Source organism: Mastigoproctus giganteus, chromosome 8 (assembly GCF_048544385.1).
Source record: "Mastigoproctus giganteus isolate SK-2022 chromosome 8, ASM4854438v1, whole genome shotgun sequence".
Taxonomy (NCBI): Eukaryota; Metazoa; Arthropoda; class Arachnida; order Uropygi; family Thelyphonidae; genus Mastigoproctus; species Mastigoproctus giganteus.
In genome coordinates, this window is record NC_143582.1 from 52,674,853 (window position 1) to 52,693,656 (window position 18,804).

General features: G+C 35.2%; 1 protein-coding gene across 1 annotated transcript in view; it reads right to left on the bottom strand.

The window, feature by feature from the left end:
• The window catches only part of LOC150081532 (midasin), a 1,449,634-nt gene that overhangs the window by 23,537 nt on the left and 1,407,293 nt on the right, over positions 1-18,804 (bottom strand). The window contains exons 89-90 of the mRNA XM_090380238.1: positions 16,672-17,489; positions 339-866 (exon numbers count right to left, since the gene is read on the bottom strand). Of these exons, the coding sequence (XP_090236364.1) occupies positions 339-866; positions 16,672-17,489 (1,346 nt within the window). The remainder of the gene's footprint in view (positions 1-338; positions 867-16,671; positions 17,490-18,804) is intronic.

Genomic DNA, 18,804 nt, shown 5'->3' on the forward strand with positions numbered 1-18,804 from the left:
TAAAAAAATTTTCTAAACCGAATTTGTTGGTTAAACTTGTGTTACTCAAGGATCTCATCACATATTGTAGGCACTTATAAAAGTAATGCTCATGCAACTAGCACTCGCAAATCCTCATAGGTACTGGATAACTGGGCTTATACTGTGTGTGTGCACGCACACACGCATGCATGTACTAATAAAGAATGGACACTATAGTACCATGGTATAAATAAGTTTGTTTGTTGATACACACAAACTACATCAAAATTTATGCGTCAACTAGGTAATAAGAAATCCAAAATTAGGTAATAAGAATGACAAGGGTTTATGCTAATATAAGTAAACTAAGTACTAACCTTATTGTTGGGATTATCAAGTATGACAAACACTAAGAAAATGCTTTGTGCTGTTGCTTGCTTAACTGTCTGCCTGACTATGTCTTCTCCTTCACTATATAGACCTCTGCCATCTGAAATAATGATCAGCAACTGAGCAATGTCTTTACGAAGTGACTTTGAATTCCGAACTTCAAGCATGGCATTAGTGGCATAATTTAAGAGGTTCACTATTCCTGTCTTTTTCTGGTTGAAGCTAAATGCTTGGAGCATCTTCCTACCTAATTCATCTGTCAGTGGCTCTCCAAAACTATTTACAACATGAATATCTTCACCAAAACTCACAACTGAAAGTTGTCCTGACTCAATTAATGAAAGTGATTTCCACAGGAGTTGTACAGATTGGAATGCTAGTTCCTGTGATTTATTTATTGCCATGCTTGCTGAATTATCTACAGCAAGAATAATATCATATTCTCTTTTACTGGGTTTTGTTCTTCTAAGCCATATCTTATCTTTGCGAAACTGACTTGCAATATATGGAATTACCTGTAAAATAGGAAATTAATGATAATTTAAAAATTATAAATTTAAATTCCTTTTTAAATTAATTGGTATAATTTTTTCCATAGTTTCAGAAATACTGTATCATATTACAGATATACAGACCTCCCCTAGTATTTCTGTAATTCCTTTATACCCATTATTTTAAAATTTTTTTAAAACAAATTTGTTAATTTTGATGGTGGTGGTGGTGGTGGGGGAATGAGGTCATACCATTGAGCATACATTTCAGCAGTGGATAAATAATTTTTATATACAGTATGCTTTTGTTTATCTAAATCCATGGAGGTTAGGGATGGAGGGTTAAATGAAAGTTATATCTTTGCTGCTTCAGCAGAAAAGACTACAGTATTCATGAAATTGATAACAAAAGTTTCAAAACACAATAACATATATATATATGAGCTAAATAGAAAATACTAATTTAACGATCCAAGAATCAAAGTTCCTTCGGAAGTGTATACCACTCATGTAAAACAGTGTTAAAATCCAGTTTATTATAGGACTAATCTAATGATATAGTACATGGTTAAGCACACCAGACAGAATTTACTCTAGCTATGTTTGTGGATTTTTCAGGCCAATAGTGCTGGGGCTGTAAATTAATGAAATTTTTAAAGTGCCTCTAAATGTATGGCTGATGATTTTTTTTTTTTTTTTTTTTTATGATAACTTTAGAAGAAAGATTTTACAAATCATTTAAACTTAACTTTTAATCCTTCAACAGTTATTTCATATTTGATAGATTCTACTTTAAGTTTTTTCTGTAATTTATTTTAAAATTTTGGAATGAAATCATATCCTCCTATGTACCTTTCTCCACAAATTTTTTTATAAATGATGATACTCTGTTTTTGTTTCTAATTACTAGTTACAAGAAGTTGTTTGTTTAGCATCTAATTGACACTAGGCAAGTGATCATACCTATCATTTTTGGAATTAACTGAAGTGCACAAGCACCCCCATCCAGAATTTTTCCCCCTTTGCTCCTTGCCAAAGCTGGGGGGGGGGGTTGAATTATGAGTAATATATCTGCACCAACAGCATTTTATGATTTTTATTTGTACCTGTCACGTATATGACTCTATTGTCAGGGAAATGGGGAACATGCTTTGTAAAAAGGATAGGTGGAACAGGACCAGGGTATATCTGCCAGGGGCAAAGGTTGATGACATAAAGCGGATATCATCTTTTAAGGGCACAAAAGGTGATATAGTTGTACACATGGGCACTAATGATATTAAGAGTAGGAGACCAGCAGAATTACTTAACAAGTACAGGTCACTGTTGAAAAAAAGCCGTGAATTAGGGTTGAATTTGAAAGTGTCTGCAATTCTGCCCAGACATGATACGAGGGAGTATATGATGAGAGCCTTGTTGATCAATTCGGCCCTGGAAAGACTGTGCAAAGCTCAAGGGGTAGAACTTTTTCAGCCTAGTTCTGTACTTGTTGACAGGAGAGACTGCTTCTACAGGGATGGGATACACTTAAATAGAAAGGGTGCAAGAATATTTGCTGATGCTATCGAGGCAGTGTTAGGTGGGTCGGAAAACTGCTAGCTTGGGGGGATACAAGGACTAATAGATTAACAGTAGCCACTGGCAGAAATGAAAGTGATTCTTTCACTGCTTCTATTGGAATGAGCAGCAGCCTGGAAAAGATTCAGGGTATTTTAGAGACTGTGGAAGTCACTGCGATACAACATGGGTTGTGTTAGGGTAGCTAAGAATAGGAACAGGTGCATGTATACTTGCGTGTACACCAATGCTAGGAGTTTGGTAAATAAATTTGATGAAATTGAGGTATTGCTCAAAACATCAAAGGCAGATATTGTTGGGATATCAGAGACGTGGTGTCAAACAGATATAAGGAATGCAGAACTGGAATTTGGGGAGTATAATGTGTACAGAAAGGATAGACAGGATAGGAAGGGAGGAGGGGGTTATGCTATTAGTTAAGAAACACATAAAATCCAAGGAAGTGAAGCCAGTCGACATCGCTGGACAGTGCAGTGTCGGGTCAGTTTGGTGTGACATAAGCATTGGGAGATCAAAATTGAGAGTAATAGTGTGCTATAGGCTTAATGACTCTGATGAGTATCATAAGAAACTGTACAGAGAAATAGATTGGGCCAGTAAATCAGAGAGTCTTATAATGGGGGATTTTAATTTCCCAGATATTGACTGGAATTTGTGGGTTGGTCACTCGCACACTAGCAAAGCTTTTGTGGATTTATTGGATGATTGTTTTCTACACCAGCATGTTCGGGAGGCAACTAGAGGGAGTAATACTCTTGATTTGATTATCAGTAGTGATTCTTCATGCATTAAGAATCTGCAGATAAAGAAACCACTAGGTGGCAGTGATCACAGTGTGCTGAAGTGGGATTTACTCAAAGCGGTAACTACCATCAGGGGTAAAGGGAAGGGTTTTTGCTTTCGTAAAGGCGACTATGATGGTCTGAGAGAGTATTTATATTCTATACAGTGGGACCAACTGGTGATTTTACCAACAGCAAATTCAAAATGGGAAGCATTCAAAGAACTAATCTTGGAAGCTACTAGGCTTTACATACCAACTAAGAAATATTGTTCAAGGTTTAGGCTTAAATGGATGTCAGATGAACTAATGAGACATATGGGAGAAAAGAAAAATGCATGGAATACATATAAATTAACATGTGACACAAACCTATGATAGATATAAGTTGATCTGTAACCAAGTTACAAAGGAGGTTAGGCAGGCGACGGCAGATTACGAGAAATCTTTGGCAAAGGATGCAAAGAAAAAAACAAAGAGTTCTTTACTTATGTAAACTCTAGAAAGAAGGGGATGAATCAGATTGGTCCACTTGATATCGATGGTTCAACTGTTGATGATTCTGCTCAGGTAGCTAACAAACTAAATGAATATTTTGCATCTACATTCACACATGAGGAGTTATTCAGGGAGGGGAATACCAGAGGTGTATTAAACTCTGGCAGTAAGCTACAAGTAAGGAGAAATTGTTGAAGATAAACATAAGAAACGCACCTGGGGTGGATGGGATCTATTCAGTTATATTAAAGGAGGCGGAAAAGGAAGTACCCATGGATTGGAGATGTGCAAATGTAACCCCAATCCACAAAGGAGGATCAAAGGGAGACAGTTAATTACAGACCTGTTAGTTTAACTTCTGTTCCAGGGAAATTAATGGAGGCACTGGTTAAAGAAGCAATGCAGGATCATCTAGACGACTTCGGTTATATCTCGGACACAGCATGGGTTTGTTAAGGGGTAGTCTTGTCTGACCAATTTGATTGGATACTATGATGTAGTCACAAAGGAACTGGATGGAAAGGATAACTTTAATATCATATACATGGATCTTAGAAAGGCCTTTGATACTGTTGCACATGGAAGACTGCTGCACAAATTGAGCAGTGTAGCATTGGAGGCAAATTGCTGCCATGGATAAAGGGATGGTTGAGTGGGAGAAGACAGAGTGGTAATCAATGAACACTGCTCTTCGTGGATTAATGTTATTAGTGGAGTCCCTCAGTCTTCAGTGTTGTGTCCATTGTTGTTTTCTGTATTTATAAATTATATTCATGATGGTAGATCAGGATTCAAGTTTGCAGACAATATGAAGCTTGGCAGGGTTGTTAAGGACACTACTGATGCTATGCTGCTGCAATAGTACCTGGAAAGGTTGAGCAGATGGGCTGAGAGGTGGCAAATGAAGTTTAACATTGACAAATGCAAAGTAATACATATGGGAAACAGCAACCCCACAGCAATGTATCAACTGTGTGGTACTACACTGACAGTGGTAGAGAATGAAAAGGACCTGGGGCAGGCAGATATGAAGTTCTCTGAACAGTGCACACGGGCTGCAAGAGTAGCTCATGGTGTCTTGTCAATGATATATAGGAATTTTTCTAGCAGGAATAAGGAGGTGATTATTCCCTTGTATAAGGCAATGGTCAGGCAACACCTTGAGTACTGTATACAGGTCTGGAGGCCTAATTTCAAGAAGGATGTAGAGCTGCTGGAACGAGTACAGAGAAGGGCAACAAGATTAGTGAATGGAACAAAGGGTTGCTCTTATGAAGAAAGGTTTAAGTTTTGCAAATTACAGTGTCTGGAGACTAGGCACCAGCGAGGTGATCTGATAGATGTATAAAGTCTTGAATGGTTTGAGCCTGCTCAATGCTGATGGGATTCTTCCTCTTGCTCAGGGTGGTTGCCTGAGAGGGCAGAAATTCAAATTGAGGAAAGACAGATGTAGGATAGATGTGCGGAAGTTTGCTTTTAGCCAGCGGGTAGTTGATTGGTGGAACAGACTTCCATCCCTTGTTGTGGAAGTTGATAGCCTAAATAAATTTAAGGCTCAGCTGGACATGTATTTCGAATGAACAGAGGGGTGAAATGGAAGTGGTTTTTTTTTTTTTTTTTTTTTTTTGGCTGATGCTGCATAAGCTTGCTTTCTTGCATCATATGCTAATGCTAATATCTTTCTGAAAACTACTTTTTTTGCTCTCTTTTCCAGGAGTGGTAGCGGCAGAATTTATTGGATGAAAAGCAGAAAACTGAAGGAAGGGAGTATAATAGACAATGTATTCACTGTTAGCAGCATAACCTCAAGGGTTATGCTGCTAACAGTGAATTTTGTTAACAGCATAACCTCAAGGGTTATGCTGCTTACAAATTATCTATAAATTTTTAATATCTACAAGGTAAATTAATTTTTTAAAATCATATCTCCAGGTTAATTCGTTAATTGTCATCTGTATTATAAATAGGTATTATCTCAAATGTATTTATGGGTAGAGTCATAATTCATAATAACACCTTTTCATAAACGCAGAGACTCACATCTGATGAATATGGGCTTGGCACACCCAGGGTCCTGAGTTGGATACCTCATTCTTCTCTTTCTTGGTGATTCCCTTCTACTTTTCTCTCTCTCTCTCTCTCAGGGTAATTCGGGAATTTTTTTTTTGGCTGGTGCAGCATAAGCCTCAGGCTTCCTTGCACCATATAGCTAATAATAATAATTCCTTACCCAAAGGGGGAAGGGTGTGAAGGCAATTCTGAAATTTTTGTCATGGAAATTACACATTTTTCAGGTTAATTTTAACTAAAACATTAATTTTAAAGCAATAAAACACTTGACTTGTTGCACATGGCTGAAATCTGTTCTTTTCTGTGTGGCAACAAAACATTTTGCCACCATGCAGAGTAGAATAGATTTTAGTCACGTGCCTGACTTAATATACATAGGAGCAGGGTTGTAGTGGAGGGTATACACGGGTTTACGCCATATATCCTCTGGATTATTTTTGATGAATAGCATATACCTTCTAGTTTTTGAAAGACTTGAAAAAACAAATATTATTAAAATATTTTTAACATAACATTAATAGAGTATATCTTCTGCTAATTTTATGACTGCAGCACTGCATAAGAGGCTTTGAACCACTAACTGAGCCACTGCTTGTTTGGTACTGTACTTCTAATTAATTTCTCTGTAAATAATGCCTCAACATGGAAGTAAATTTTCTTTTTTAAACTGACAATCATGAAAATCTCTTTGAGAACTCAAAATAAACACAAATCCTTTGGTTTTAAAAGGTGAGCAACAAAGTCCATTTGTGAGGTATGAATGCATCTCTTTCCAGCTTTAAGCAAGTACCTTTAATTCAAGTTTAGGATTTTATACTCAGCATATAAACTAACCTAACTTAATATAACTTAAAATTTTATACTATTTTTAGCACTTTAAATGTCAGATTATATGCCAGAATATACAGTAATTACTTTAAAGCCAGTGATGGATATGGAATTAGGGGGTATATGTCACTCTTATCCGTTATTGTAAATCACTTGTTCAATACTACAGTTATGGCATACTCCTGCACATCTTTTGCTGACTATCCTTACTTTTAAGACCAAAGCTCCTTAAAACTGTATGTGCTGATTTAATTTCTTGTTCTATCAACATGCTTTGGCTAACTTCAGTACATGATAACAGCTGAAATTTAATCTTGAGAATGTTAAACTATTGACTCTTTTAGATTAAGGTAATAAAAAAAAAATAAATCATATGTGGATTATCAATATAGCTTTGTTAAACAGTAGCTTGCAAGGTCTTCAAAGAATCTCTGAAAAATTAGTGTAGACTAAATAACCAAAACCTGGAATAAATTTCTTGTATTTTTGTGTATCCATGGGGCCAGTCTTTAATAAAGATGGAAGACTAGACACAGAAAGAAAACAACAGAATAAGTAAAGCAGGAATCCAGTTTAAACAATTTTAATTTGAAGCAAAAGAGAAATTAGCAGTATATAAAGCTATTTTAACCTATAAAGCTTGAGGTGAGTAAGAAATAAAGGAATTGATTAAATTTAAATCAACAGGAGGTTTAAAAAAAATAAACAGAAATAACAGATGGAATCAATGGTAAGATACTGCAAATCAGGAAATAAGAAAAAAACTTGGAGTACAAATACCTAATTAAAGGAAAGAAAAGCAAAGTAGAGGAAACAAGATGGTATGGATAGGTAGGAAGAAGAGATTATCTGAAGCAAAATTGAATGGTAGGTGCAGAAGCAGACCAAGAGAAAAGTGGATCAATGGTATGAAGCAAACATTAGAAGAGAAAGAACTTACTCCAGTGAGGGTAAAGATCTAATAGAAAATGGGATATCATGGAGTAAAATAGTAAGTGGAAGAGTGTTAGACTAAAAGGACTGATGTGTAGAATTATCACCAAGTATAACAGATTTTGATGACAGTTATAAATTAAATAAAAATTTATTTTCAATGTAAACTGTAATTCCATCCAATATCAGAGGGAATAACAGTTAATCATATAAAACTGGGTTGTTCGAGGGAGAGAGTTTGGAAACTTTATATAGCAGCACCCCTCCACCTTCATCATGGGTATGAAGCAGTGATTCTGTACCTCTTTCAACTGCTGATGGTTGCATTTTATCCATGTATTCATTTCAGCTGCTTTCTTGTCTAAATTCAGATTGGAATGCATGATCTTTCTTTCTTTCTTTTTTTTTTTTTTTTTTTTTTTTTTGATAGAACAGAAATCCAAATCTATTAAGATGACTTATATGCTGCCTGGCAGCTTTATTAGGACCACAGAGGTTTGAACTAAATGCAAAAATCAATGTAAAAACAAGTAAGTCAAAAATGTTAAATGGTCTGCGCAGGAAGGCACTATAAAGCTATGTGATGTGACCAGTGCTCAAATCAGTTCACCTGCAATGGGGGGAATAAAAAGCATATTATGGACTTCCAAAGAGTACAAAAATTCTGTGATATGGTTCTAAAGAAGCACTAAGCACAGAAATTGGATAATGCCAATTCTATGCATACTGTGTTCAGTATGATTCAATTATTATTTTGTTGTATATTTTGGCCTATTTCCAAGTCTCTTAGTAATGGAAGAGAGCAAAACATAGGCTATTTTAGCATAAGAAATATAAAATGAAAGAATACAGGGTGTCCATAAATTATTGACTGCATTACAAATTATATGACAGGAACTACAAGAGATATCATAAAATATCTTTTTCAATACAGGGTGTCCATAAATTATTGACTGCATTACAAATTATATGACAGGAACTACAAGAGATATCATAAAATATCTTTTTCAATGGAAAGGATAACTTAAAAAGTTAATGCTTCCATATGGGCACCATTTGTAGCACATAAGATGTCCAAATGGTTTGCAATTTCACGGCAAGTGTTTTCTTTCATTTGAGGCATCATGGAAGTAATTGTATCAGTGATTTGCTTGTGAAATTAATCCAGATTTGCAACAGGCATATGATGCACCTGACCCTTCACATAAGTCCACAGAGGTTCTATCTGGTGAGCAAGGGGGCCAGAGAATTGGTCCTCCCCATCCAGCCTATCATCTTAGAAAATGCTCACTGAGAAATTGTTGCACAGTCAAAGCCTGATGAGGAGGAGCATCATCTTGCTTTGGTTGATGTTCTGCCATCTGCAGAATTCTTCAGTGTTCAAGTAACTGTTACTGTTCACGCTAGTCTCAGCAAAGAAAAATATTGCAGCCCAACCTGCGCCCTTCTTATGCAGGACACTGCTTAACGGACTTGCCTGAAGGTATCTCACCTCCACATTCCAGGTATAGTACCACCTTTGCACTGCAACTACAGATTGAAACTTGGCAAACCACAACACACACACACATCGCTTTTTGTTGTACCATTGCCATTTTAATGGTTACTGTGAGACAATTGTTATCAACATTAGTGATATCTACACAATGCTATATAAAACTGAGTGGCTCTTTCAAATGACATAAACATTATTCCTATATCAGCTGTAGTTTCTGCTTAATAATCATTTGTAATGTGGTCAATAATTTATGGATATCCTGAAGTTCAATTATACAATAAATAGAGCATGCATAAAAACTATAAACCAAACCACAGAGCTGTTGGTGCATGTTTTGTAAATGCTACAAAATAGATGACAGCTACAGTTGTCAAGTATTCAGTCAAGACTAACAACGCTCAAGGCTTTAAACAAATGGAACCATTTGTGAATAGATGCAACTGCAACCAAAAATATAAGGTGATGGAACAAAAATGGCTGATATTTGGAGTAGATTATTAGGTGTAATTTTTTTAAATGATGGAATAATTAACCACTGCATTTAATGCAGGACCAGCACTAGGCACCAATACCTGCAGCATTCAAACATTCCTAAAAATATACTAATACACTTTCACAGAAGCTACTGATCTAAGATGCCAAATGGAAAATATGGCTACCTTGGTGTCAGCATGTCCTGATTTATGCTTTCGAGCACAAATGGAAGAATGCACATATGGAGGAAATCATAAGAACCACTGGAATCATTCCTGACAATATAGGATTGCAGAGAAAGGTGTAAAGCTGTGGGGAATTTCTTTAGCATACCCCAAGAGACTGTGAATGCCAGCTCATACCTGAACATTGTTGTGCATTAAATATAGCAGAAATTTGTTACCTGTTTACCTCTATGGACAGGAGTTTTGAAGATGATAATGCAATCATCCATTGTGCTATATGTGAATTGTCCTCTGTGACAATATAGTGGTTTCACCACTTGTCACTCATTTGAAGAAGTCTGGGTTCAATTTGCATCTATGACTGGTGAAATTTTTTTAAGTCCACTTCAGTTGAGATGCTTACAGTCTTAATAAAGCAGCCAGGCAGTATATAGCAAGCAACATTTTTGAGTTAATTTCAGTAAATGTTAATATTGGAAATTTAATCTGCTATTTAGAAAGCTGATCCTCCAGATGAACTATTTACTCTTTCTGATTAATCAAATCAGAGAAATTAAATCAAAATTCAGTTTCTTAAATATCTACTATAAGTAAATTAATAAGAGGAGTTTACCTCAATATAGTACGTGGAACACTTCCGTATGATACCCTCCAGAAATTAAAACGGAAAAAACGAAAAAATCGACAACTTACCGGTACATTAAAGTAAAATATAAATAATTAAATAATCAATTTAACACAATTCAAAATCAATTCAACACAATTAAAATTCAAATTAACGCAATTAAAAGAATCTAACGAAAATATTCAAAACGATTTTCCTTCCTGAAGCTGACAATGCTTTTCGACCGACTGTTGTGATCACAGGAATGAAAATTACCGAATCAGGCTAAACCTGCAACTTAAATAGTGATTATATGTCTTCGCGCATGCGCGTAAAGGTCCACGCATCGGAGATCAAATATGGCCGCCGAACATTAACAGAATTCTCGTGTAATTTAATTTCAACGGTTTCTGCAATTAATAGTCGCGTATAATTACGTTGAACGTTAAGTATTTTGGCCTCGTTAAATAAAAAAGTATGTTTTTCGTTAATGGCATGAAAGGCTAATTCTGACGCTGCTGAACGAGAAGCACGAACTGAGGCTTCGTGTTGATTTACACGAATATTAAGAGAAAACCGCGTCGAACCCTGGTAAGACGAGTCGCAATCACCGCAAGAAATGTTGTATACTAGATCATTAATTTGTGTTGCGAACGCGGAAATTCTGCTTTGGACTCAGAAATACAAATATTAACTAGCAGATTATTGAACAGGGGTTATCCCATTAACACAATAAATCGAATTAGGGTACAAGCTAAGGATAGGATAAAAAATACTACACCAATCAACAATAGTAATATCAAAAAATACTTTATTTCTGTCCCATATGTTGAACAGTGGCACAAACAGCTTAACAGATTCTTTAAAGATACCGAATTTAAAATTATAGCTAGACCTATACGGAAGTTACACACTATACTGAACAATCGCTCGGTTCTTTCCGCGTTCGCAACACAAATTAATGATCTAGTATACAACATTTCTTGCGGTGATTGCGACTCGTCTTATCAGGGTTCGACGCGGTTTTCTCTTAATATTCGTGTAAATCAACACGAAGCCTCAGTTCGTGCTTCTCGTTCAGCAGCCTCAGAATTAGCCTTTCATGCCATTAACGAAAAACATACTTTTTTATTTAACGAGGCCAAAATACTTAACGTTCAACGTAATTATACGCGACTATTAATTGCAGAAACCGTTGAAATTAAATTACACGAGAATTCTGTTAATGTTCGGCGGCCATATTTGATCTCCGATGCGTGGACCTTTACGCGCATGCGCGAAGACATATAATCACTATTTAAGTTGCAGGTTTAGCCTGATTCGGTAATTTTCATTCCTGTGATCACGACAGTCGGTCGAAAAGCATTGTCAGCTTCAGGAAGGAAAATCGTTTTGAATATTTTCGTTAGATTCTTTTAATTGCGTTAATTTGAATTTTAATTGTTTTGAATTGTGTTAAATTGATTATTTAATTATTTATATTTTACTTTAATGTACCGGTAAGTTGTCGATTTTTTCGTTTTTTCCGTTTTAATTTCTGGAGGGTATCATACGGAAGTGTTCCACGTACTATATTGAGGTAAACTCCTCTTATTAATTTACTTATATTATTATCAACGTAGAACATATTGAGTATTTCAGCTCTGATTCATACTATCTAATTAATTTTCATACTCTTATTGACTATTTCATTCACTTCCTGTCTCTCCAGTAGTATACAATCGATACACACAATTATGGGAGATTTTTTGAATGGCTTGGTACAAAATTACATTAAATCTACACTAAGGTACTCGGCCCAAAGTTACCATATTTCTTTCCTAAAATATTGCCTTCAAAACAACATCGTTCCGAAGTTTGCCAGGGTGAATTTAAATCAAAAAATTTCAGGCATAAAACAACTATCACTGGCGACATCACGTAATATTGTTAAGCTTGCCTTAAAATCTCGATATTCGGATAAACAAAAATACCTTTCCCAGGTTAGGAAGCTTCGCGATAAATTAAAAAATTATCTACATCCGAACGATTGGTCTGTATTGAAGACCTCCATAGATTTGCGACGGGAAGCACAAGCCTCAGAAATAAAAAACAGACACGTTAATAAGTTGCAAGCATTATCGAATAGTTCAAGACACGTTCGTGCGAATTCTAACACATTGTCGCGAGCTTGCGACCAAGTTCACACGAGTTGGGTGACATCCCCCCCACAGACACATAACGCACTACCACAGAATATGTCGGCTAATTCACGAACACCCCCTCACCCAGTATCCAACGAACCGACATATCAACAGGTTACAAATCTTTCCTCGTGTACACTATCGCAGGACCAGATTTCACTTTTATCCAAAGGATTAAATTATAATCTAACACCTCGAAAGCTGCCAAAAAAACAATGCGTAATTGATATTGAATTTGGACTTCGTAGTGTTCCACAAAAAGATGTATTTATTCAACAAGTTAACCAAGTAGTGAATAACATAAAAGAAACGCGACTTCCTAAATTGAATACACATGACAGTTCAGCTTTACGAGAACTTCGAGAAAATAAGGACATTATTATACAGAAGGCAGATAAAGGTGATACAGTGGTAATACTAGATAAACATGATTATATTAATAAGTTAGATTCAGTTGTGTCTGATACCTCCACTTATCGTGAAGTGGACCCGGCACTGTTTACCAATTTGGTAAATCAATACAATAAAACGTTAACCACATATCGTAAAAACGACTACATTACTATGGTTCAGTTGAAGGAATTGAAGTCCAGAACATACAATATTCCTGCACTTTTTGGTCAGGTAAAATTACACAAGCCTGGATTTCTGATTCGACCTATTGTTTCCTACAGGAACTCGGCATTTTCAGCCTTAGCCACACATGTATATAATATTATAAAACCTTTTAGACAGGTTATACAATTTGGGATTAAGAATTACGATACATTATTTAATAATCTTAAAGACTGTAGACTCGGCGACAATGACAATTTATTCTCATTAGATGTTACCTCATTATATACGAATGTAAACGTTGAATACACATTAGATATTATTTGGGATATGTTAAATAAAAACTCGACACCGATTAATTATACGAAGCTGCCCATTAAAGAATTTTTTCACTTAATTAAACTATTAGTTGAGGCTAACTACATCACCTTTCGAGACAAGGTGTACAAACAAATTTTTGGATTACCAATGGGTTTGAGCCTGAGTGGCTTAATGTCAGAGATCTATCTCTCAACGATTGAGCAGATACATTTGACACCTTTTCGTCCCCGTATCACATACTATGGGAGGTATTTAGACGATGTTCTAGTTATTACTGATAGTAGTACTATCCAAGACATTTTACATCCCTTTAATAATATTCATTCTAGACTCAAATTTACATTGGAAAGGGAAGATACGGATACTAAGTCATTAAACTTTCTAAATTTCACGCTTACCCGTGACTCGAACAAAATACAATTTAGCATCTATCGAAAACCCACAAACACCGGTATGCTTCTACATTATAATAGCTACCACCCGTTCACCTACAAAAGATCGATTATCTTTAATCAATTTCTAAATGCCTATAAATATTCAACGACGGATTCTGCTTTGGACTCAGAAATACAAATATTAACTAGCAGATTCTTGAACAGGGGTTATCCCATTAACACAATAAATTGAATTAGGGTACAAGCTAAGGATAGGATAAAAAATACTACACCAATCAACAATAGTAATATCAAAAAATACTTTATTTCTGTCCCATATGTTGAACAGTGGCACAAACAGCTTAACAGATTCTTTAAAGATACCGAATTTAAAATTATAGCTAGACCTATACGGAAGTTACACACTATACTGAACAATCGCTCGGTTCTTTCCGCGTTCGCAACACAAATTAATGATCTAGTATACAACATTTCTTGCGGTGATTGCGACTCGTCTTATCAGGGTTCGACGCGGTTTTCTCTTAATATTCGTGTAAATCAACACGAAGCCTCAGTTCGTGCTTCTCGTTCAGCAGCGTCAGAATTAGCCTTTCATGCCATTAACGAAAAACATACTTTTTTATTTAACGAGGCCAAAATACTTAACGTTCAACGTAATTATACGCGACTATTAATTGCAGAAACCGTTGAAATTAAATTACACGAGAATTCTGTTAATGTTCGGCGGCCATATTTGATCTCCGATGCGTGGACCTTTACGCGCATGCGCGAAAACATATAATCACTATTTAAGTTGCAGGTTTAGCCTGATTCGGTAATTTTCATTCCTGTGATCACGACAGTCGGTCGAAAAGCATTGTCAGCTTCAGGAAGGAAAATCGTTTTGAATATTTTCGTTAGATTCTTTTAATTGCGTTAATTTGAATTTTAATTGTTTTGAATTGATTTTGAATTGTGTTAAATTGATTATTTAATTATTTATATTTTACTTTAATGTACCGGTAAGTTGTCGATTTTTTCGTTTTTTCCATTTTAATTTCTGGAGGGTATCATACGGAAGTGTTCCACGTACTATATTGAGGTAAACTCCTCTTATTAATTTACTTATATTATTATCAACGTAGAACATATTGAGTATTACAGCTCTGATTCATACTATTTAAATATCTACTATAATTCTATCTAATATTAAAGGGTACTACAAAGATAATACGACCAGATTGTAGAGAAATTTTCAGTAAAAAAAGCTTGTATTTACTCATTAGTTTTGTAGTTTCTGCAAAGTTTTGAGTGCATCTTCTCTTTTATATTGAATAATTTTCACAGTAATGGCTGTAATTAATATTTCTTTCATTTAATTTTGAATGTCTTTTTGTGGCTATTGTACAGGCTTCTACAAACTTGTTGAAGAAAAAAAACATTCATTTTTTAATCAAACAAGAGTATGAACACTAATGTAACATGCATTTTTATAAAAAGTAAAAGCAAAAGTGTATTTTATACCATTATGATAGCTAATTCTCTTTCAATTATTATTATTATTTTTTTTTTTGAGAGAGAAATATTTAAAAGGTTCGGGAACTAACTTGGTATCTTGAAACTAGAGTGGGATTGTAATGAGCTATGACTTGTTGCAACATGTTTGGTGACTCATTTAGACTAACCTCTGACTCACACTTCTGTCTGCTGTCAGTCTGAATTAGAATGCATTGAATAGAAGGTGTTATGTGATTCACTGCATTTCAAAATGAGTGCTGAGCAGGGAATTTACATAAAATTTTGTTTCAGGTTAAGAAAGTACAACAGAAACACACCAAATGCTAAAAACAAGTTTTGACGACTTTTCCTTCATTTACAAAGTTTAAAAAGGTCTACCTGCCGATTGAAGATGATTCTCGTTCTGGACTCAGACTTCAAAAATTGATTCAATTGTTTAGTTTGAGACCTGATCAGGAGTGATTAACTATCTGTGAAGTTGCTAGTGAAATTGGTATTTCTTATGGGACACGTCAATCAATTTTAATACAATATTTGGACATTAAACACATTTCGGCCAAGTTTCTGCTTTGCATCCTCACTCATGATCATAGAGGATGTCAAGTTATTGCATGTGAACATGCAAGGATCCTGAAATGCAAGACAGTCAAATGGTCGACATGCTGCTGCTGCTGCTGGCTAACCCACACTTTGGTAATGATAGAAAAAACAATGACAAATCGTGGGTGAATAGATGTGAGTCAGAAACAAGGGCCCAGTTCTTTCAACGGAAGATTTTGTCTTCCAGGAAAAGCAAGACAATCTCAATAAAATGTGAAGATCACAGTTACCATATTTTTTGATTCACAGGGCATTGTTTATTATGAAATTTTTCCTACATGGTCAAATAGCAAACCAGGAATACTACGAAACAGTTCTATAGTGATTGTGCATATACTGTTTGGAGAAAATTGGACCTTGCATTACGACAATGAATACCTAGTGCTTTCCATTCAAGAATTTTTTGCAAAACGCTTCATCATTGCATGCAGTCACCCCCCCCATCCTTTATTACTCACTGGATTTAGCTCACCTGAAATTTTTTTAAAAATTTTTTTCTGGTAAAAAAAACCCCCTTGAAAGGTCACAACTTTCAAACAGCTGCGGAAATTATACTGAACATGAAATAGGAACTGTCATCAATTAAAAGAAGCATATCAGGAATGCTTCCAGAGTTAGTGTATACAGTGTCAAGGATAATTAGAAGCAGAAGAATTTGATAATCAATCCAGGTTACAAAGAAAGAAAATGATGCATACATTAAAAGTGACTTTGTATTTGTTTAGATCATTTCATTCAATTAATTCACATCCTCAACAAAAATTTAGTAAGACTCCTCTGAAAGTATGAAAACCATTGAATTAAATCATTGAAATATATTAAATTTTACCTTTCTCATATTGAGTCGCTTTCCTGTTCTGTAATCTCCTTTTAGCTTAGATGCTTTACTAGGCTCCAAAACAAGCCTTAGCTGCTCACAAAGTTCTTGTACTAGAGGTGAGATCATTTTTTCACACTCTAGCCATGCTTTTTTCACTTCCTGAGATTCTTCTTCAACATTTTCTTTAGGTAAATTAATAAGCAGGTTCATATGGTGTTCAAATTTAGTTTTCAGATGTTGCACTTCTGGGGTATTCATAGCTGACCACAGATCATATTGTGTATGAAGTGATGATTCTGGGCCTCTTTCAACTGTGGTTGTTTGTATTTTTTCTCCAGGTAACTCTTTTTGCCTCTCTTCTTGCATATATTCAGATTGGAAGGACTGATTTTTTTCTGGAAAGTTGATGTTAGGTACCATTTCACTTTCTTTTAATTGTGCCTCTGTGTTTAATTCCTCTAGGAGAATAACGTCATCATCTTCATCAACGTCCATAGCATGTGATTCTTTTTCTTCCTCTGAAGGAACTGGTTGTTCTTTAGCTTGTTTTTCTGTTGCAATATCTCTAGTTTCAGCATCAAAATTTGATTGCCCTTCCTTTACATGTTCATATATCTCAGTTTTCTGTGGTGCTCTTTGCTGAGATTCTAGCTCCTGGTTTTCTGATTCCATTAATTTAAGATGTCTGGGAGATTTATCTTGGAGGGAACCTAGGGTACGATCATCTTTAGGGAAATTAAATTGTTGTTGGTGTTGAAGCTGATTTTTAGTTTGATCATCTTTTAGGTTTTGGATCGAGGTCCTCTTTAAACCTTCATGACCTGAAACTGAAAGAATAAAAACATATCAAATTACAAGTAACAAGTCATGCTATTTCATGCTAATTTGATTTAGCAATATGTAACAATGTTGATTACTTAATTGGCTAAAATTTTGTCTGTATTGCTTGTATCATATAGTTTGCATTTTATATATGCTGTATAAGAGATAACTAGTAACCATACTGAAAGATTTTCATAAATCATATTTTCAAGTACATTTATTAGCAATGAGGCATACATTATGAGAGCCTTGTCAATCAATTTGGCCCTGAAGAGACTGTGCAAGGCTTATGGGGTAGAATTTTTCTCAACATGGTCTATGCTTGTTAACAGGAGAGACAGTTTTTGCAGGATGGGATACAATTAAGTAGAAGGGATGCACGAATATCTGATAATGTCATCAACTTAATGTTAGGCAAGTTAGAAAACTGTGAGCTTGAGGAGAGATACACAGATTAATAAATTAAGAACAGCTGCAGGCACAGGTGTAAGCGATTCTTGCACTGCTTCTATTGGAACATGCAGCAGCCTGGAAAGTAGGGTGTCAGGGATTTCAAGGCCTGCTCTGGAAGTCATGGAACAACCAAATACGTGAACTGAGTTAGGGTAATTAATAATAAGAAGGGGTGCAGGTATATTTGTATGCACATTAATGCTAGGAGCATAGTAAATAAATTTGATGAAGTATTGGTTAAGTTATGAAATGCAGACACTGTATGGATATCAGGGGTGTGATGTAAATAAGACATAATGGATGCACAATTTGAATATTATGCTCTTAGTTAAGAAGCACATAAAATCTAAGGGTTGCACTAAGAAAACAAAATAAATAAGAGTGGGAGTGTGATGAGTACAATGAACAACTATAGAGAGAAATAGTGTGCTAGTAAATCAGAATGTCTTATAATGAGGGATTTTAACTTTACAGATATTGAGTGGAACTTGTGGGTTGATCACTCCCACTCTAGCAGGACTTTTGTGTAAAAATTAAGCTAAGCTATACCTACGATCTAGACTTGTGTATTTATTGGATTGGATGACTGTTTTCTGCAGCAGCATGTTAGAAAGGCAACTAGAGAATGCAATACTCTTAATCTGATTATCAACAGCAATTTTTCATGTATTAAGAATCTGCAGATAAAAGAACCATTAGGTGGCAGTGATCAGTGTATTGATAAGGGATTTACTTAAAGATGTAACTACCATCAAGGGTAAAAGGGTTGATGGACAGTAATACTACAGTATTGCATAATTTTAAATTGTATACAGTAGGACCAAAAGTTTTCTTTACAAAAATGTAAAAAAAAAAACAAAAAAAAAA